The sequence below is a fragment of the Phaethon lepturus genome, unplaced genomic scaffold, assembly GCF_000687285.1.
Source record: "Phaethon lepturus isolate BGI_N335 unplaced genomic scaffold, ASM68728v1 scaffold15320, whole genome shotgun sequence".
Taxonomy (NCBI): Eukaryota; Metazoa; Chordata; class Aves; order Phaethontiformes; family Phaethontidae; genus Phaethon; species Phaethon lepturus.
Window position 1 is genome coordinate 23,480 of NW_010512749.1, and position 22,332 is coordinate 45,811.

Sequence of the window (22,332 nt, forward strand, 5' to 3'; positions counted from 1 at the left end):
TGCCATCTGCACAAAAAGCCATGCTGACTTCTGTGCTTTGGTCATCCTCATTCTACCGTCTTTAGTCCCTGGCACTCAATCTGTATTTCCTCAATGCATTCACCTTGTCTCATACAAGTGTAAAGGCATTGAGGTTTGAGTTCCAATTGTTAACAACTGGCCTTCGGTGCAGACTTGCAGCACTTCGGTGTGAGCTGTAAAAATAGTCTTTAGGGATGCTTGAAGCCTTCTGGTACTTTTCTGTCTTTAGTGCTCCATTTGGTGAGTGTAGCAAGCCAAGGATGTTGTGCAGTGGAGTTAAGGAGAGTATACTGTCCCACCGGCATCTCATCAGCTCTGCCAGCCAGCACAGAAAGGGAGAGGAAAAAATGTTCTTGGGTGACATATGGCAGATTGGTCCCAGAATGAGCAGCACAAGGATGGGAAAGGGGCTCTATCCCTGTGCTCTGATAAGAGTCAGTCTCCGTCTGGCTGCTGTCAGAAGGGCAACCTTAGTCTTGGGCCCTGGTTCTATCTACTGCCAAAGAAATACAGCTCGCAGTGACCTCACATGCTTTGTTTAGGCTAGCCAAGCACAGACTTGATAGGAGTACAAAAGGCAAAGAAACAACATAACAATGCAAGCAGAACATCCCAAGCTTCTCACTAGGGATGCCAACTTCAGTTGCCCTGAATAAAGGGGACATGCAGCAGTTATTTCCCCTCTACAATACAGAAGTACTGTACACATCCTGCTTTTGTAACTGGCAGCAGGCAATTCAGAAGCACTGTGTGTATATTTTGAGGGTTGTCATGAGTGTACAACTCTAACAAAATATCAGATATTTTCTGATTTGCTGGTTATAAAAGGAAATAGACAAAAAGGCTTTGACAGGTATCTGAGCACTGCCCACAGATGGCGAGTGCTCTGGGAAGGACGACAATTCTGAATTCTTATTCTGAATAAGAAAGTGCCCTCCTTGTCTTTCTGTTGCACTGTGTAATTTAGGGAAGACTGCTGTGTTTCCAGCCATGCTGTAGTTGGAATCTGATGGTGGGAGAGTCAGTACTTAAAAGCATTGAAGACCTTGTTATTTAGAAGATTTACCACTGCTAGTGTGCTATGTCTTTTGTAGTAAACTACACCTGAAGATTAAGCCAGCCACCTTTCTGCTGTAGCTCTAGGTAAATTTGCAGGGTAATTTTGGTCTAGAAGGATGAAAAAATATAGTACACTGCTATCTTCTGGTCAGAAACTGACCTACAATCTCTTTCTGGCATTAGCTTGTGATCCCAGGACAGAGATCCTGACTCCCAGTTGCAGTTAGTACTAGTACTACACAAACTCATTAATGGAATTCCTGTTATTAGAAACACCTGTGAGGCTGCCAGTAAGGTTTAATTTTGGCTTTGTCATTTAAGCACTATTAAATGCTTTTATACCTATTGCATGGTATTACCCGATTACTACTTTCTCCAGCAGTTTTGCAACCCTAGTGTATGAGGTAACAAGTATAAAAGGGAGAAAGAACATACTCTTAGTGTTACAGGGAAAAAGTGTGAAAGATAATGGAAAGGACTCAGGCTTCTTAGTAACAGACTTTCTGCTCTTTCCTTTCTATTTAAGATGTTATCAAAAGCCGACTACTATCTTTACTCAGTGCATGAGTTGAATCAGTTACAGTTTATGAACTTCGCATTTATAACTAATATCTTCATTGTATAATCAAGCACTCGGACATTGTCTGTCATAATAGCACAGACTGAAATTCAGTTAAAAAAGAATGAGACACCAGTTAAGTCTTGGGTATTGGTTAGACTAATCTAGCGGTACAGCTCTAGAATATAACACCCTCTGCCATGGCTGTTTGGGGACAGTACCTTGCTGACAGGGTCAGGCAATATTCATCATATTCAATCTTCAGGATGTTTTGGGCTTTTTCTGTCACTGGGCGGCTGACCTAGAAACAAATGCCATGAACATGAATGTAGACATGAGTTAAACTGTCTATAACCAGTACACCAGAAAAGTCTCAATGCATATGTATCTATGATGTTTCAGCCATCTGTTTCATATTTCAATGCAAAGAGATGGGCGGGTAGGGTTTTCTGTCTTTTGTTGGTGTAATGAGGAATGTTCTTATATTTCAATATGGTGGTGATGCTGAAGGAAAAGAGTCATTTAATCCAACTATAAAGGCAAGGATAAAGTATCAATCAGTGTTCAGTTTTAATATGACAACTCAGGAGATGTTTAGTCTGACAAATGTCAGAGCATTTTAGGCAAAAGTTTTGACTGTTCTTGGAATGAATGAAAATAACTGTCTTCCTGACATGCATTATAGAGTGAAGTACTTCAGTTCAGTGAATGCCTGTCTGCAACAAGGCTCTTTAAGATCAAAAAAAAAAAAAAAAACTTAAAAGCTACAGTTCGGTTAAAAACTTTTCTCTGCCATGTAGTGTATTAGTTGCCTACTAATAACAACAGCCGCTTGGGAGAAACATAGCTTTGTGGTACTGATACGTTGTTATTAACAAACTTCTATTATGCCAGTGATTCAGTGTTTCAAATGTACTGCAACAAGTACCTGCTCTGCAACTCCTTTACACTTAATGGTAGAGTGTTTTGGTGATTCCTACTTCAGCTGGGAACCCATAGTTAGTTTTAGACTATCAGGTCTCCAGGGTGATCAGCCTCCCACCTTTTCATAACACCTCAACCCACCCGTGTCATTCTGCTGGAATGAATGATTAGTAATTCTCATTTTGCATGTTTCCTAGATCCCCAGACTCCTGACCTGTGCTCTTTCTCATAAATAAAACTTGGCATATTCGCTGTAGAACAGTTATGAAGGTTCTTGGCGGGAGGTATGTAATGGATGGCTAGGTAAGAAGCAAAGACCCTTCCAGCCCAATATCTCCTGTTGCACAGGTACTGGTGCCCATGGATGCTTAGCGAAAGAGTGTAAGAACAGGACAATTGTGTCCAGTTTCTGTAACCTGCAATTTAGAAATTTACTGAAGAAGAGACTGTGTTTATATCATTGCATGTAATAGCTCCCAGTACACCTTTTCCCCATAAAGTTGGCTTTTTGACTTAATTCTTTTGATGAAAACAGTTAAAGGGCACATGAAGACCAGGCAAATGAAAGCTTATGTATACGCTGAGTGACAGAATTTTTAAACAAGGCAGACAAAGCCCCAGTGAATATGTTGTAGGGAACAACCACGCATTGGCTGGAGACATGAGGAGAGGAATGGACAAAATGGGATAATATATCTTTTCTGTCTCCAGTTTCATGATCAGATGGTAAATCTGATTTTGGCTTGTATTGTTTATGCAGCCTGAATAAGGCTGTCATACTAAGTCACAGCCTTATAGATAATCTTTTATATGTTTGCTTTATATTATTTTTCCTTCTGTCTCCTGTAAGAGGCCAGGGAATCCCCTGATAACAGATCCTTCCCATCTTTCCCCTTGCTGGATATGAGACATAAACCAGCAAAGCACTAACAGCCCACTGTACAACTTTAATTCCAGGCTATAATACAGATGAGGCGTTACCTTCATGCCTGACACAGCCAAGGTGTTTTTCAGTCGGTATTTGCCATCCTTCTGGGGATATGTGTACAGCAGAACATCATTCATCTATATGAAGAGAAAGACAAAATCAATAATTTGCAATATGGCTTGCAGTCCTGCCTATTACTCCTGGGGAGCGATACCCAGAACAAGCAGTAACTTGATGAACTGCTAGGACTGCTACTAAAGACAGGCCCAAGACACACAACTTGAGATCAAGACCTGCATTTCCACAAGACTCTGGGGAGTCTGCATCCAGGATTTCGATTTCTTCCCATTTTTGACTGTTGCTAATGGCTAAGCAAGTAGATAATCAGCTCTTTTTTTTTTAATTCAGCTTGGGTGAAACAGCTACTTGTTTCAAGGGCAATACCATGTTCATGTTGGGAAGGCACGCTCTGCATTTACTACCTGTCAATACCAACTAACTGCCCAGGATGCTGGAGCTCTGGTTCTCTCAGGGTCCCCCTGACAGTGAAACTGTGGTGAGGCGAGGGGTAGGGCTGGGCTTCATGGACTTCCATTTTCTGGGAAAAAAAGAAGTGGAGGTGAGGAGAGGTGCTGCCGTCTGGAGGAACAATTCAGGGAAGAATGATTCAGATATTTGAGAGCAGTAAGTGAACTTCACTGCTAGCAGAACTTGCCTAGACATCTGACAGCTTTGCTGAGTCTGTGGGCCGCAGCAGAGACCATGGGAGCGCAAAAATGGGAAACATTTTTTCATTTTATGAGGGAAAAAAATCTGTACCTTAACACCCCAAATATTTCCATAGTTCACAAAGCTTCTTGCAGAATGTATGTTTTTCAGCTTCAGTACTAAATGGGATCAGATCATCTCTGCTGTTTGCCTAACCTAATCATAGGCATTATTGCAGCCTTTTACCTTTGTGCCAACAAACAAATAAATGAAACAGCAGAACTGGACCTCGTAGGTCTTTGCTGGCCTCCCCTTACTACTAAGTATTGGTGGGCCTTAACATTGCCAAAGTAATGCTTTTGTGTATGTGTTCTCTGCTTTACTTGAATGAGCAGATCATGTTCTCTTGTTGTCTTTCCCAGGCCTCCCACATCAGTACCAATATACATAAACTCAGTCAGCTCCTTGATTACTGTACTGGGATACTATGAACAAAGATGCGCAAGGCAATGTAAAACCAAGGTTAAGTAATACTGTATGATGCCACAGAGAAGGCATCTTAAATTCAGAAATTCTCAAGAAATTAAAAAGTAGACAGAAATCAGCTTCCCTTGGATTACTCTGTGACTAAGGCATTTAAATATAGCCAATTGGATGGTAATAATATTATATTTTGGGTGGAAAACTGTGATAAAGAGGGATGCAGAGAAGGGAAGAAACTAAGGAATGATTTGGCAATAAAATAATGTATTCTGTATGACTGGAATTGTTGGGGTCTTGACAGTACTGACCACCTAAAACTGCTGGTAGAAAATTTTCACTGATTTGCTTGCCTAAAAAAACGGACAGTGGAGCCTTATGGATGTTTTCTTTAAAGGTCATAGTTCAGCTTTCTTACAGAGCAGGAACAATGGTTAAAGAAAAATGACATGGAATTAATACTTATGGGATCAAATCCATATCACCTTGGACTTAACAGCAAAACTGTTGTTGCCTTTATTAGGGTTATGAGTTCACTTGTGGGCACCAGTTTATTAAGTAGCTGTTTGATTCACAGCAAATCAGGCTTATGTGCCCATCTTTAAAATGCAGATTCCCATTAACATGAGGCAAAATATACTGAAGAGTGACTTTCCCCAAAGCCTAAATTTCAAATTTTACTACTTTTAAAGATTGAATTGAGTTTAGTGAGTAGGATCCGCTGGTATTTTTGTAGAAAATGCTGAAACATTTCATTCTAACATTTTAAAAGGATTCCCATGCTCTCCTGGATTGCCCACTCTTCTGTGTATTTCTCTGTGTCCTAGTAAGTCTTAACTCATGTGGAATTTAAAGCCCTTTTAATATAACACTTCTCAACTGAGGATACAAAAGCATACTATCAAGTCAGAACAGGAGTCTCATGTTCTCTTCTCTGTAACAACACCACAATAGAATTGTGCAACAATTTCTCTTTTGCAACAAAACAATAGAATTTCCTTAGAACAAGGTGACTAATGGCTTGTCACAGAGTTTTTTCTGTGATTTACGTATTGCTCTATAAATTACCCTCCATGCTAACATTAATCCAGTGAGCACAGTGACACCTGCTGAATACTGACCACATGATGATTCCCAGTTTAACCATGAATATGCATAACCAGAAAATTCATCACAACCTAGTGCACACTGAACATCTAAGGAGGCTAAGGTAGAAAAAACTGAGCAAATGTAAACCTTTCAGTGGAAAGCAGATACAAGGTATTTTTGCTTGATGTTACTAGTAGCAACGAGGACTCCAGCAGCCAGGCAGGAAAAGGTAAAAAGTCAGGCAGACTTTATTGCTAACATTAAGAAGATACTCTGTGAAATAAGAGAATGCTAGTGAAATCTCATATTTGCGTAGTGATTCTGCTGTCTCCTGAATCTTCAAAGGATTACATGAGAAAACAGGACTTCATCTGCCACTCATCAGTGCCAGTACTTAAGGCTTGTTTCAAACCACACAAAAAGGTAACTAGTTATGGGCACTCTAAGAGAGATTTTCAGGATTCTGGCATAATGTACTACTGGGTTTCTTCAACAGCAAACCCCATTTATTTATTTAAAAAGTTACATATTTCCTTAAAAAGCATGTCATTCTTTTATTATGGTTGATTATGGATGACACCCTGGTGTGTACTGTTGTTATGACAGCTCTGGTTAATATCCCAAGTTTTTGTTAAACATTAATGATGACGTTGCTTTATAATTGCCCATTGGAGGTTTTTTCCCTCCTTCTGTTTTTCTCCCCCACGATACATAGTGGTGGGCTGTGACTCTGAGGTCCCACCAGCCGCAGCTTGACACAATGAAATTAGGGCAAGTATTTCAAAGCTTGCTAAGCAACACACACATATTCATGAAGAAAGAAAGGGTTTGCACTCACTGCTCTCTCCTTTGCCACATGCACACTGGAGACCTGAGTGGTGGCTATATGAATGGTATGGACAGAACTAGCTAGCATCAGTACCAGTGGTTTCATGCATCCTCCTGCATCATACTGCGCACTGTTCCCTGAAGCAGTGAGGACTGGGCCATGGTAAAAGCTGATCTTGCAGCCCCTCAGGAATCTGTGGTAGAAGAGATTGACTGCTACAACCCCCAGGGGAGTTCCCATAAGTCCGTGGGCTTCAGACCCACTTCCTGTTTGCCAGAAAATGTTTGAATAATTGGGATCCCTGAACTACTCGGATACTGATATAGGAGCAAACATTCCTACTCTGCACTGCTCCATGCACACACACAGTCCCCAAAACAACAGTTGATAACACAGAGAAAGAAGGTTACATCTGCTCTTTAATTTTTTTTTCTGTTACTACTCCCCACCTTCTTTTTATAATCCCCTCTGTTGTGATGGGAACCCAGTAACATGAGAGGTCAGTACAAGTTTTCTAACCTACAGTGTCCATATTTATTGATCCAAACAAGTTTATCTACACCCCGCTGAACTGCTGGCATCCATACGTAATGCACTCTCTGTGTAAAAGCTCCTTCCACGTTTGGTTTTTCTGAATGTTTTAAAGGGTAGTTCATTATGAACCCTGTGTTGTTCTATTCAAGTCTGCATTAAACATCCCCTCAGTGTCAGTGGAGAAGCTTGAATGTGTGCTGGGGCAGCATTTTCCAAGCTCTGACTCCAAAACCTCCTATACTGCTGTCCTGCCATCTAGAGCATTAAACAGTCTCCCATTTAATAGCACCCCACTTGCAACACAAGCAGCCTTTGTAGAAAAATTCTTGGAAGGGTGAGATAAAAGACAGTGTCTGAGTTGCAAAGTCCTGTGGTTGGGGAGCAGCTAGGGGGCCTGCCAGTGTCAGCAGCCCATACTGTGCTGCAAAAAGGCCCCAAAATCCTTGTAAACAGAAACTGGACTCAGGAAACAGGCGCACAGCAAAACTCACCAAACATCCTGCCAGGAAACACCAGATTCAACAATACCAGCAGCCTGCACAAAACAGCCAGCTCAAGTAACCTTGTGATACACGCAATACACACCCGCAGAAACATATGCACATCAAAAGACCCTAAATGTGTGTCCTACACACTCATGCCTGTATGGGCTGTGCGCAGACATACAACGCTCGTGATGAGCATATATTCAGAGCACAAGCCCACAAACCACCAAAGCACACCCTGAATGCACAGGCCAAGTAGGAGTCTGGCACGCACCCAATTTTTATAGCATATTCTAACTACAACTTTAGTTTGGTGGGCTCATCTCCCGGGTTGTCCAGGGGTTAAATTCTCAGGGTTATCCTTCAGTGTATACTCTTCCACTAAAATTCTCTCCAGGTCCTGGGCTCGACTTAGCTTTGGTCAGAGTAAGTTCATTACTAAGAATTTCAGAAAATGCTGTTCATGTAAAAACCTGTTTTGGGTAGCTAAGTTGAATACACTTTTTTCATTCAAAGCTGAACCAAACTATACCTATACATGTTAGCTTCTGGTGACCTTTTGAGTCGCAGCTGACATGTGAAACATCAAAAAAAGCCAGTTCTGAAAGGTTTTTTTTGATTAATACATTAGGACAAATTCTTATCCTACCTGAGTTTTGCCAGTGGCTTCAAAGGATTATGATATGGCCCTTAGAAGTTAAGGGCTTTAAATAACTGCGATTTTAAGATGCAGTGTTTAGGAGATTATTCTAGTCTTGGGATTGTGTAGATTTGGGTTGGTTTTTTTTTTCCCACACAGTCCCCAGGTATCCGAATCAAGACAGCATGTGGGTTGGGCTAGATGCACTGGCAGGGGGAAGGATATGTTCATGCAGGCCTTGGCTGTTACAAAAAGGTGTAGGGCCTTAAGACTATATGAGAAGATGAAAATACGTTGACATAGCTATGCGGTAGTTGTCTTAATGTATCCACCGGCTAAATATTCCATTAAGCAATGCATGAGTGGTGGTAGCATGAGCGGTGATGGCACAAAGGAGAATCTACACCATTAGCAGTGACAAGCGAATAATGCAAAACCATTCAGGTGTTAATACAGGAATTACCATATTCCACGGTGACTCGCTTTCCTGCAATTTCACCATACATGGCATTGCTCTGCAACCTGAGGAGCTTTTGGGGTAGAGGCGGCTGAGAAAAAAAATCACTAAACGCAAAGGTAGATAGATATTTGCCCGTAAGTTTCAAACTGTTTCTAAGATCCAATCATCCCCTCCCCATGCCATCAGGAAACATAATACAGGAAGCCTGAAGTGGTTGCAACTTTAGTGTGTTAGACCAGGAAAGAAACCAGTTTTATGTGTCTCTTGGTTCTTGAAAGTGACCACTATGATTTAGTCTAGCTCCACCACATACTTTGCATGACAGCACATTTGGTCACAGTTTGCCTTTCTGACTGAAAGGAAGAAAAAATACTGTTTCTGAATACTGAGAGCATCTATTAACAACAGGACATTGGCTACTGTAATGTCTCCAGCTGCCAAGAGACACTTCTGTCTTTGCAGTTAACATCCGGGTTTGAGCAGCTGAACTCTCCCCAGGAATCAAAAATAGTTCCCAAAGTAGAAAGTGCCAGAAACTAATTTCTGTGCTTTCTTTGTTCCAGTAATACTTTCAGCCTCTTGTGACCTTCAAGCTGATACAACCATTTTGGTCTACCCGAAATTTATCTCAAGTTTAAATTACTTTCACCTGATTTCTGATCTTCCGTTTAAATTCTATCAGTTATAATAGCTAGGTTTGTGACACTTCAGTATTTGCTATAGTAGCGGGTTATGATGGCAGTTACAAACACACTGGAAGATAAAATGGTAACTTCTTGAAATTTGGTCCCAGCTTTAGCCACAACTCCAAAATGTTTTTGTAATACTAGCAAAGGTGAATGTTTAAGAGGAGAGAACAGTAAGGAAGCAAGTATCATCTGTTATGGAGTGGTCATCAGTAGGCTTCAGAGTTACTACTGCTGAGAACACTGTTTCTTAAGACCACCTCCTGGAGATTCTAGCACGGCTATTTTCCCTTGTCTGTAACAAAGTCATGATTTTGACATTTATTGCTGTTTTTACAGTCCATTGATGCTGACTCAGTAAAACAGCACTGCAGCAATCTCATATTTGAAGATTTGGGTGAAATCCATCACTTGCAGTACATGAAAGTCTGAATTTTCACAGAAACCGATGAAGCTATCAGAAAAACACAGTTCCACTGTGTCCCATCCCATCTGATCTTTGATTATGACTGCAATACATGATCAACGAGGCATCCACTCATGCACAAATAGGCAATATTAATAAGGGAGAGCAATGAGAAGAATTAATGGCAAAATGTATGACTTCTATAGCAAGCCATCTCTTCTCCTTATAATGGTCCCAGGGTGAAAAGCTGTCAGCACTTACAGAGGCCACAGCAAATACGTATTCCAGGCATGTAAGTAATTTATTTTAAAATAAATTCTGCAAACAGTACTTTAACGTTAATAGTAGCAGTAATGGTCAATTCTTTATGGCTCTTTTCTGGAAAGGAGCTCTAAAGAATTTTTCAAACATTAACAGGTAAGCAGGTAACAAACTCCTAAGACACAGGCAAGTCTTATTTTCCCCTTCATACCGACAAATGCGTAAAAATGCCAGTGTTTATACAATAAGCTACCTGAAAAGTTGAGAACAGAGCTCAGGAGCCTGGAGTCTCAGATACTCTCTAACTGCTCAGTGTGGTGTGTAATGCAAAAGAGAAAGCATGAGTGTTAATAGCCTATCTCCAAAACAGTGCTTTTTCATCTGTTTTGATTTGCAAATACTTGCAATTTTTGCAGTAGGGTTGTGGAGCCTTGTGAAGGGTATTCCAGCCAGCTGATGAAAGGTTCATTTTTCTTACCTATCTTAGAAGAATTTTGCAAACCGTCATTGAAAACTGTTGCTCTAATCAACAGGAAGCTGGAGGTGTGTGTTCAGAGGGACTATATCGAGGTAATGCACACAGTTATCAGGTAATTTACATAGATTTGGACAGCAGGAACTAAAACCCAGTGCTTGAGCTTCAAGGATACAAATCTCTCCCAAGTGAATCCAAAGTAAGCTTTCATAAACTTTAGCAGTATGTTGTTCTCTGTTGCTTCTGTCAGATCTACTAAGGCCTTAGGGTTGGACTTTCAAGTGTGAAGCTTAATTGCTCAAAGTATTCAGGCGCTCCCATCCTCTTGATTACCTTGGAAACTTCCACTCCTTTGCACAATTACGGCCTACTCAAGGCTCTATGTAGCTGTGGCACAAATGGAGGGCTGCACAGCCCATATTCCTGTATGCAAGGCCAATGGGACATGCGTGAAAAGGGCTACAGCCCTGTTAGCAACAGAAACTGACTCACTACATTACTGCTGATGGTTAAATGACTTGAAGTCTAAAAGTTTCTGCCAGGGTTCAGGGATGCCTAAGTGCAGGAGAAGATAGAAGAGAGACAGTAAAAATATAAAAGAAATCTTACCAAGAACAAATGCCGAGGGTGCCTGTTTTTGCCAGAGACTTTCATCAGCGTTCCCTCTTTAACAAAGATCTGAAGGAGAAAACAGCAGATTGTAATCCTGAGGCTTCTCATTCTGAACTTACTGAGAAAAGAGAGTATTCATCCTGGGGAAAGAGCTACTCTAACTGCTTTCATCAGCACAGGAAGAGATAGATACCTCAACAATTGCTTTTAGCGTTAGTCCTTATGATCTGACTCAGTCTTAGCCCTGCTGCTCTTCACAGCTTGCATTTGTATCAGTACTGAATGGGTTGGAAACCCACTTCTCCTCAGCCCACTGCTTCTGCACCGTGGACTGTGCTCAGAGGTGACTGTCACATGTTGCAAAACTAACATGTAATGGGCTTCAGAAAAGAATTCTTGTCTTTAAAAGTCCTCTAAAATAGACAGACCAAAAAGAAAAGCATAACCTTGGTTTTCAGCATGCTACATCCACATAACTATGCCTGCATACATAATCTGCACACATTTGCAAACACAATACTTTTTTGGTCCATATTGTTACTATATATGTAGATAGGACTATGTATGTAAGCAGCTAAACCAGCATACTAGAACTTGATTGCGATAACATTTGAAAAGGTCGAGAATAACTCAACTGCATCAGTGGGTTAACAGTCATCTACTCTTTCGAATGGAGAACAGAATCTGGTGTAATTTTCCATTCTAGAACAATTTACAATCAAAAAGACCAATCCCGCAAATTCTGTATGCTGGATTTTGCAGAATTTGTTAAAATGTTACCTGGCAAAGTCAAGTGAGAATACTGATGTTAGAGAAAAAATAGAGGTTGATTGCAGTATTTGGTTGATGAGGATTCTTATGCTACAGGCATGCATGCTTTGAAAATTGCTTCATGGGTTTTGCTAAAGATATTGGTGGACTGAAGGGAAATCTAGAGTTGCAGAACTCAAGAAAGAAATCTTTTGAAGTGTAGAGGCAGGTTGGAGCTGAGGAAACTGGACAGGTTTGAAAGCCAGGAGAAGAAATTTGCATTTGATGTGGATGGTAAGACAGAGCTAAACACTCTCCTACATTCCTGTTCATGTGTGGCTTAAAAATGATGTCTTACATCAAAAGTATCACTGGGTAATGGTGAGAATAAAATTTGAAAACAAATAATTTCCCCTGATTTAAGGCCAGGGAAATTACCAGCCAAATAAAACTCTGAGCCTTTCCAGCCTGCAAGCAATTCCTGCTAGTGTTGCAACCTTTCAACAGCAGTATATAGGGAGGAAAAAGGCAGCTCCATCAAAAAACACTACACATGGGGTGGCTGAGGACAGCTGGAGTGAAAAGTCAAATGGCTGTTCTGTGTAAAAGCAGGGGCAATGCATGTCTTCCCAGCCTGAAGCTCTCAGCATGTCTTTGCACACTACCAGAGTGATGGCTTTTTACACACACCAGTGCTCCAATTCTTATCACAGTAGCTTAGTGTCCTGGTTTCGGCTGGGATAGAGTTAATTTTTTTCCTGATAGCTGGTATAGTGCTGTGTTTTGGATTTGGGATGAAAATAATGTTGATAACATTCTGATGTTTTTAGTTGTTAATCAGTCAAGGACTTTGCAGCTTCCCATGCCCTGGCCTGCCAGTGAGAAGGCGGGTGGTGCACAGGGAGCTGGGAGGAGGCACAGCCAGGACAGCTGACCCAAACTGGCCAAAGGGATATTCCATACCATAAGACATCATGCTTGGTATATAAACTGGGGGAGTTGGCTGGGGCGGTGCTGTGGCTTGGGAACTAACTGGGCATTGGTCAGTGCGTGGTGAGCTGTGCATCATTTGTTGTGTATATTCTTTTATCATTATTGTTATCATTATTATTATTATTTTCTTTTTCTGTCCTTTTGAACTGTCTTTATCTTGACCCATGAGTTCTACCTTTTTTTTTGTTTTCCAATTCTTTCCCCCATCCCATTGCAGGGAGGGGGTGAGTGAATGGCTGTGTGGTTGTTTTAGCTACCTGCCCAGTTAAACCACAACACTCAGTAAACAACACCTGTAGATGTCTGAAATCTGGCCATCCACATAATCAGAGATATCGCTGGACAGAAATGATGCCCTTATCAGCATAGGTCTGCCTGCAACACTCACCCTTCCTGGCTGGAGGAGGCCGCTCTGCCCTCTCACACTGTGCTCAATGTGTACCAGCTTCTGCAAGTTTTCCTGGGGGAGAGAAAAAGCATTTAGGAGACCGCATGGTGACCATTCTTTAGACAAGCAGGCAAACCTTCCCTCATGCCTCCTCACCATTGTATTTTTCCAAAAGTGGTATTACATAACTAGGTTTCTGAGAGAACTGAGCCCAGGGATTTTATACCCAAAAAACCTTTTTCCAGCCTTACAGGTTTTATAAAACCTCATCACCTGCATTCAAATCTGCTGTGGCTTTCTACAGTCCTGTTACCTCTGATACCTCAGTTCACCTTCAAAAGGGCTTGCTAACTCCATATGGTATTTATACATTGGCCTCTTTGCTGCCTTTCTTGCTCTGGGAACTAATAAACTGGAAGCAGAGACAAGTACAGCATCTGCTCCAAATGCCCATGCATTAGTGGCATGACACAGATAATCTAAAACATGCTTTGATACTCTAAAACTGTTGCTATGATTGTCTGGAGGTTTATGTTCTGTGATAATGGATTAATGGCTTGGCTATAGGTCATTTGGAAGGTTAACTAGTAAGGCAATGAAGCTTTTGATGCTTTGCAAAAATCAGGAGGTTCATTATCAAACTCTGATACTATTAACTGTCTTAAAGCCTGGCGTTAAAGCACAGTCAGTAGGCACTGGCATGTGGCATGAACTTGTCTATGAAAATTGTAAATAAGATTAATCCAGCTAAACCTGTACTGTCATAAAAAACACATGGTATTGGAGGAATATACAAAGGAGGAAGAAGGGATATCTGTACCTTTGCCACAGTGCTAGCGTCTTTTCAAATCTCCTTCCATTGAGACTGCTAAAACTGAGTCTTGTATATAGGATTCATTTGTGATTTTATCTGGTTGGAACAGCAGAATGGGCTATACAGCAGCAATGAGTCATCACTGGAATATGTCTAGAAATTAGACGTCTCTTGTCTAAATTAGCCATTGACTCCTAAGTCCTCAGTTACACACCCAGATAAACTACAGACTAAGGACCATATTTGATACAACTTCACGACCTGGCAGCCTTTGACTACAGTTTTCTGCTATGACGGATAATGGTCTGTTTTCCTATGCTCCATTGACTGGCATTAAGATACCCCTGGGCTTAGTTAGACTCGATTAGATTGTACAATGAATCTGCCTGATACAAATCAGTGCTGTCTACAGAATCAGCTAATTAAGAAGGCTATCACATATACCAGAAGGAGCATATCCATGTCAACATGATGGTCTGTCAAGGCTAATTTACCCTGGATTTCAGCTAACACAATTAATAGACCTGTCTCAGTTTGCTTTTTGAGTTAAGCCTGAAATACCTCTGTATGTTACTGCCCTGGTGAAATATTACACTCGTTTAGCATGTTACTAAGTTTAATTCTTAATCAGTAACTGCATATCAAACATACGGAAACACTTACAATCCTTGACCAGCACAGAACTGCATTGTGACCATGTAATATAACTGGCAGTTAACACATTTTCAAGAATTTCAGCCGCCAAGTATCTCTTCTGCAATGCGGGAAGTAACAAGTGGAATTTTTCAGGTCACTTCTAAAATACTACAGGCCAACAAAATGGAAACAAAATGTATAAACTAATAGCACAGGAAATAGCAGGGATCATGGAGCAACTGACATTTGCAAAAGACATTTGCAAAGGACTTTCCCATCACTAAAGGGTATTTTAGCCCTAGCAAAACTTCCCAAATTGACAACTTCTGCAATGGAAACACATTCTTTGTCCACAGAAAAGGCAGTGCCCTCCTGTGAGTACACTTGTAACCATTGCTAGTACTACTTATTGGGGTTTCTACAAGAGTGAGGGGAGAAGTTGCTGTAGCTCAGATATGCCTCAGCTTTTCTTAGGACTGCTGGCAGATGTGCCTGTTGTAATGCTGATGTTTGCAATATGGACACATGTTCATCAGGAAATGGACAGATATGTATCAAACTCATTTCCTGTAGGAAGTCAAACAGCCATCACATGTGAAGGACAGTGATTTATCTGGGAATGTGGGCAGCTGAGGGGGGTACACAGTTCCCCTAAAATTCCCTGTTTATATAGTTTTCTTAATTCTCCTTAAAACTATCATCATTCTCCTCTCAAATATCCTTCACAAGCTACGATTAAAAAATGAAGACAAAGCTCCACCCAACTAGTACTGCAGATTTGGGTGGCTGAAATCCTTCTCTGGCCGTTTTAGCAGTGAACTGCAGCTTCCATCATATTATCATTACGTCTGTGCAGGAGGAACACCTCCCCAAGGAATTCACCAGCTGTTAATAGCAACGATGATTTATAGCTCTTAGCATCTCAAGGCCTCTAACACATTGTAGAAGTTCAGAGAGCAATACAAACCCTGCTTAGTTCAAGTAGTGAATGTCTCCTAGAGTTACTTATAGACTTAAAGCTGTGCGATGATGGTCTTATGCCTCTGTTTGCACATCTGTAAATTGCAAATAATATTTTCCTACTTAATGAAAATGCTGTGGAGATAGTTAATATCATAATGTGTCTGAAAATCCTGGGTTAATAGTTCCCAGGGAAAAACTGCTAGAGTGTTATTATCATAAAACAAAAAAGCTCACAATGAATCATTGATATTCTGCAAAAAATATAGATCATAATTCAATGCTCCTGTTGGATTTTTGGAGTGTAGTTTGATGAGTTTATAAGTGGCAGCAAAAATCTTCCTCCTTTCAGGTACATGCCAAGTCTAAATTATTGCTTAGAACTTAACCAGGTACCTGACAAGTTATTAATGCTCTATCTTGAGTGGCATTGTTCAGTTTGTTCTGTAACTAGAGTAACTTCTTGAATTCTTTGCATTTTTTAAAATCTGAGAGAAAGAAAAGAACTGCTGGTTGTGGCTTTTGTGGATGGGATATTAATTCAGGAGTACAACCTCTGATTTAGCAAAATATTGAACTTTGATTCTCATGAACCTGTGCCTTCACAAAACCCACAACATTCACACAGATGGGAAAGAAGGAAATTTTATTTCATCTCTTCCAGGCCACAGTTTTGACAAAGAGCAGATGTTCTCTGATGATACAATAAAAAATGAAATGTAAAAATCTGTGTGGAATTTGTGATTAAATTGTTCCATTATTAATAGCAGTTATCATACAGTCTGTGACATCTGTAAAACAGACAATATGGTGATGTTCTTCAAATTAAAGCATGGCTTAGTGGAGATGAAATCGTTGCATGGTAACGCAACAGCAAATTTGATTTTGGCCACTTACGTATACTTCTCACTTCAGAAAAGTATTCATACAAGTCTCCCATAAATCTGAGTGAAATCCAAGGAAGCAAAGGTGCCTTGTGTGACTTTGATCTGTTAGGAACTGCGCTCTTAAAATTTTCAACCTCTGATACAGGTATCCCTAAAGCTCTGAAATTACTGTGGAAGCTTTTCCTAAGATCTCATTTTTATGATGAAATATTTATTATTTTGGTATAAAGAATGCTTTAATAATGTAAAAGTAGGATTATTATAAATTCTTTGCCTGAGAAAGGAGAAAGAAAATCATAATCAAACCTGTTGAAAACTTTGTTCAGTAAGTCTGTAGTGTCATAGTTGTTCTGTAGAGGGGCCAGATTACATTTTGTTTTATGATAAAACTGTAGGCTTGTTAGACCATTCTAGGCTTTTTAGACCACATCCTCCCTGTAATCTACATCTGATCTTTGGTCTTGGTAACAGGATAGTGTTTATGTAGTAATTAACTACTAGTAATTGCTGTCAATGCTGAACGTCACTCAGAATTAGTCTGCATGAACATCATTGTTTCCATGCATCTTGCTTTTCTATTATGCTTCTTTCTCTCTCCTTTCCTTATCCTCCTTCACCATTATGTTTGGCTGTAATGCAACTACCATTTCATCTACAAAAACTTCCCTCCCAACTTTTGTCCCCATGATGTCCACTATAATGGCTGATGGCAAAATAGTTTGTGCTGATACCCAAAGTATCTTTAAATAAAACTGAGAGTAAGCAACCAAAGAGATCAGCATAGCTGATTGATAGTTTATACACAGCAAAGATGTTCAGGCTATCTGCTGTCTGGTGTCCAAGCTTTTAAAGTTTGCATTGAATGAAAATGCAGATCTGAATTTTAAGTTTTGATCTTAAAAACCTTGAACTTCAGAATGCTCAAAATCTTCATCTGTTGTTACAGCTTGAGATCATCTCTGCACAAAAACAGAAACCCACCATTTGGATTCCTGTTGATCTGTGATACATTTGCCACTCACTTCAGGAGAAACAGGTTCAGAGCCTCAGTCTCAATTTCTAGCTGTCAGATGGGGAAGGAGGCAGATCCATGAAGACAAGTTTCTCTTTAACTACAACTTACCCCTTTTTGGTACAAATATGAGAAGACTTGGATTTTGTCTGTCATTGGCCATGAGGTGGCCACTGAACTTGGTGCTCTGAAACAGCCCATGAACACATGGGCTCCATTTATGACCTTGGCACACATATCAGAGACATAGCTTTTAAACCTGAGCAGCAGAGATTTCCAGATGTGAGCAAAAGTTTACATTCTTGGCTCTTGGGTTCATTTGCTGCAAGCAGAGGCTTCCACTTCTCTGAACAAAACATGAAAGCTTGGGTTTTAACAGATAAAGGGCACTGTGGGTTTTGAGACTTTTTCATCCTTATCTCCCAAGCTGTTGCAAAAAACATCCTTCATCTAGTTGACCTACTGTGTTTTTCCCATGTCACACAGTCTGAATTCACTGCCTCACCCAGTGCTTCCATTCACCTGCAGCCAGAGGGCAAAGGCGTTAAAGGGAATATGCTGAGTCAGCAGTGCTGGTGCATAGCTGTAGTAGCCTCCAGGATGGGTCTTTCCTTAACATTCCTGTGCATTCATTCTTTCAACCTTAAAATTCTACCGGAAAACAAGCTCTTGTTAAGTAAGTTGATATTTTGTTTCTTCCTTTTGTCTGCATTGGTGCCCAGGTGTTTTTTTCCCTTTGTCTCTTGAATTTCGTGTTTTGATGCCTGACCCTCTCTCTGCTCAGTAAATGAAATAATAAAGAACTGAATTGAATGCCATCTGTAATTAACCATAAGGAAGGATGTTTGCAATGCCAAAGAGATCTTTAATTTAGCAAAGGCACAGCAAAATCCTAATACAGGATGTTAAATTCAGCAATGTTCAAATGAGAAGTAAAATGTGAAAACTTCCCCAAAAATATGGTGCATTCCAAATCACTTGAAATCCCTGTGACCCAATGCAATGATAAAATACTTAAGATGAAACACCTGAGAAAGAAACACTTCAATGTAGCCACTCACTATTGGATGAAACACAGGATGCCTGGAATGAGGTGCTTTGTTCTCTAACATGCATACTGTTGAACACAAACCATCTAATAGTCAACACTTTCCCTAGCAACTGTACGCACTCCTTGGTAATCTAAACGCCTTGAAAAGAAGTGCTTAAAAATGGCATCTTTTGAATTTTTGGGCTGTATTATGACTATTTTCTATGCCTAACAAGCCTAGCATTTTATTATAAAAAGAAATGTAATCTGGCCACTCTACAGAATGACTCTGAAACTATGGACTTACTGAGCAACATTTCATTAGACTGCAAAGACTGTAGGTGCTTCTTTCTAACTACTTGAGCTGAATGCTAGGTGTGTGCAGCCAAAGCGAACATGGACCTCAGGAGAGAATTCAGCTGCAGGTGTGGGTGGCTAGTATGACAAAAAGAAATGCACTGCCTTTAGTTATCATCCAGAGGTCCACGAAGTTGAATTCTGCTGGAACCTGCTGGATCCTGTGTCTGACAGTCTCTCTGCTGTCTCCTATGCCTCCTGACACTGCTTCTTATTAATGTCAATAGAAAACTCCTATCATCTTAAGACAAAAATCAGACCTAGATCCTTGGAAAGAAATGATCATAAAACCAGCTATATGCAGCCTATCTGTGCCAGTAAATTAGGACTCTAATAACATGTAAGCAATATTAATAAATCACACCGACCTTACAGAAACTGTTCATTACTTCGGAAAACTATATAACTTGTTTAGATACCTAAATCTGAATTTAGACATGAGCTCTAACCTATGAAGTCTTGGCCAGTCTGTTTGATTGTATGATCATTTGCAAGTCTATAAACCATGAGCTATTCTTATGAAGTAAAATGGGATTCCAGAATTGTGGAAAAATTATGCAAATTAGTTCAGAATGTATCTTTGACAGTGCATTTGTGGTGTCTTCAACATTTCATATCTAAAAACATCCCAGGCTAGAAACACAGCCACAAAAATTCCTGTCTCTCACTTCTTTCCTCCACATACCATTTCAGCAACTCTAAGAGGGGAAAAAACCTTTGCGCTACTTGCTACAGTGACTTACATCTTGCACAGCTGCACTAAAGTGCATAGACCTACTCCATATCTGCAATACTATAAACCAGATCTGTGTAAATCATTGAGTCTCACCCCGAAAGAGGTATCAGATTTTAGAAGAGATATGTATTGACTTCAGCAGACGTGCAGAACAGACACTATTGAGCAGCAGATCATGTGTCATGGTAGGACTCACCGCTTGGAGCATGCTGTCATTGGCTCGGTCCGTGATTTCAGAAACAATGAATAAGACAGCTGAGCGATGAAGCAAAACAAACACCATAAATCACATAAAAGAATAGGAAAATGTCCCCAATTCCTTCTGCTTGCAAGAGCATCTTAAAAACAAAGCAAACAACATCCCCAGCAGCAGCTCCTTTAACTTCTTTGGCATCTTCAGAATGTAACTGCCCAGCAAATTTAAGACATGGCACAGTCCTGTTAGTTCCCCTTCCCTTCATCATTCTCTTGTGCAAAACTCTGCATCATGTGCTGACTAAGAGAGCTCATGAGGTCCCTTTTAAGTACCTAGCATGGCACAAAGTCTTTTTGTGATGTTTTCTAGTTGCAGATTTGTGGCAATTGGAGCTTGTGGCAGGGAGAGATTATGTAACCAGCTTTAGCCATCTAAAAGCACAGCAATCTAAGGTGATCTGTTTCCCCTTACTGCCGAGGGAGAGGACAGGTCATCCCTTTCTGACAGAGGTGCGTATGAAGTGGTGACATGAATTAACACCTGGATTCTCCACTGGCAAATAGCCTGGGCCAGGGCATGTTTGCTGGCCCTGAGAGCAGTGGCATAACATGGCTCAGGTCCTTATCTCAAATCTCTTCCTATCTGTTTCTGGGTGTAATCTGTGAGCATGCTAGCCACAAATGTGCCAAGCATGTGCTAACCACAAACAGGATAGGCAATTGTGGCCACAGGGATTGAGTGTCTGCCCTGGCCTTATTTAAACTACTGGTATAGCTGTATTCCTACTGTCAGTGACTAAGGTCCTAAATCTTGCATGAGACTCTACTCTTGGTCAGAACAGACTGACCCTCAGTCAGTTACAGACCTTATTGCTATGAGTTGGTTTGGATTTACACTCAGTGTAACAGAGAGGTGAACTGGTTCATTAACGCAACGTTATTCCTGCTTACTCCAGCCTGGAAGCTTCTCCCACTGAGGCCACAGCTAAACCTTGCTTTGACTTCGGTGGAAGTAAGAGATTTCTGCTTTATCCATCTGATGTGTTGGACAGGATGGTGTTGGTAGCTGAACATCTGGATTTGTTCTTGATTGTGCAGAACTGATTTTTATGCACTATCTTTCAAGTTTACTTAAGCTTAAGGAATCCAGAATACAGATACACGATTCAAACCTCCTGGGTCTCTCCAGAGTTCACAGAGCACAGCAGGCATCCATGGTACACAAACAAGCCAGTGGAGCCATCCCAATTGACTCCCAGTGACCAGGCCAAATATGGACAGAGCCAAAGAGGACTAGGATTTCCCCAATGACTGTGGCAGAACTACAATATCTGCACCACATTTGTATAGGTGATAATTCCTTCTTCTGTAAGTTCATTGTGTCAAAACTATAGGAAGCCCACATGTTTCAATGAAAAAAAGATAAAGTTCTTGCCCTAAATAATTTGTCTAAATTAGTAGTCAGTTCTCATAGATCTTACATCTAGCCTGTTAACACAAGATCTTGAAAATAATCCTCTTCCATATACTACCAGTATAGATCCTGTACCTCTTTAGAAGCAGAGTTAGCAAAGCAGATTTTTTGTTCTACCCACTTCATTTTACCTTGTGTGGCTTCATACTCTGTAGAATCAGGGCAAAGATTATTCAAGTAATCTGTAGAAAATAATCAAACAAACATAGACATCTAGTAATCAGAATACAGATCCACATAATTTGTAGTGGTAAAACATAGAATCATAGAATCATAGTATGGTTTGGGTTGGAAGGGACCTTAAAGATCATCTGGTTCGAACCCTTCTGCCATGGGCAGGGATACCTTCCACTAGACGAGGTTGCTCGAAGTCCCATTCAGCCTGGCCTTGAACACTTCCAGGGATTGCACATCCACAGTTTCTTCCTTACAGCTAATCTAAATTTACCCTTTCTCAGTTTAAACCCATTATCCCTTGTCTTATCACTACATGCCCTTGTGAGAAAGTCCCCCTCCAGCTTTCTTGTAGGCCCCTCTCAGGTACTGGAAGGCTGCTTTCAAGTACTGGAAGGTCTCCCTGGAACCTTCTCTTCTCCAGGCTGAATAGCCCCAACTCTCTCAGCCTGTCTTCATAGGAGAGGTGCTCCAGCCCTAATCCTAAAAATCCTAATCATAGAATCGTAGAATGGTTTGGGTTGGAAGGGACCTTAAAGATCATCTAGTCCACTCCCCCTGTCATAGGCAGGGACATCTTTCACTACATCAGGTTGCTCAAAGTCCTGTCCAACCTGACCTTGAACACTTCCAGGGATGGAGCATCCACAGTAATGTCCCATATCACTTTACTCCCAAATACTTAAATGTATATAGCCTCTTTCCAAAGCAAAACTCATCTTTGACTGCATTCTGCTTTGAGAATCAATGCAATAGAATTGATACAGATT

General features: G+C 40.6%; 1 protein-coding gene across 1 annotated transcript in view; it reads right to left on the reverse strand.

The window, feature by feature from the left end:
- The window catches only part of FGD5 (FYVE, RhoGEF and PH domain containing 5), a 102,621-nt gene that overhangs the window by 12,344 nt on the left and 67,945 nt on the right, over positions 1-22,332 (reverse strand). Inside the window, exons 9-14 of the mRNA XM_010288060.1 lie at positions 21,520-21,570; positions 19,916-19,974; positions 13,288-13,359; positions 11,154-11,222; positions 3,545-3,628; positions 1,861-1,940 (exon numbers count right to left, since the gene is read on the reverse strand). Coding sequence (XP_010286362.1) covers positions 1,861-1,940; positions 3,545-3,628; positions 11,154-11,222; positions 13,288-13,359; positions 19,916-19,974; positions 21,520-21,570 — 415 coding nt within the window. The remainder of the gene's footprint in view (positions 1-1,860; positions 1,941-3,544; positions 3,629-11,153; positions 11,223-13,287; positions 13,360-19,915; positions 19,975-21,519; positions 21,571-22,332) is intronic.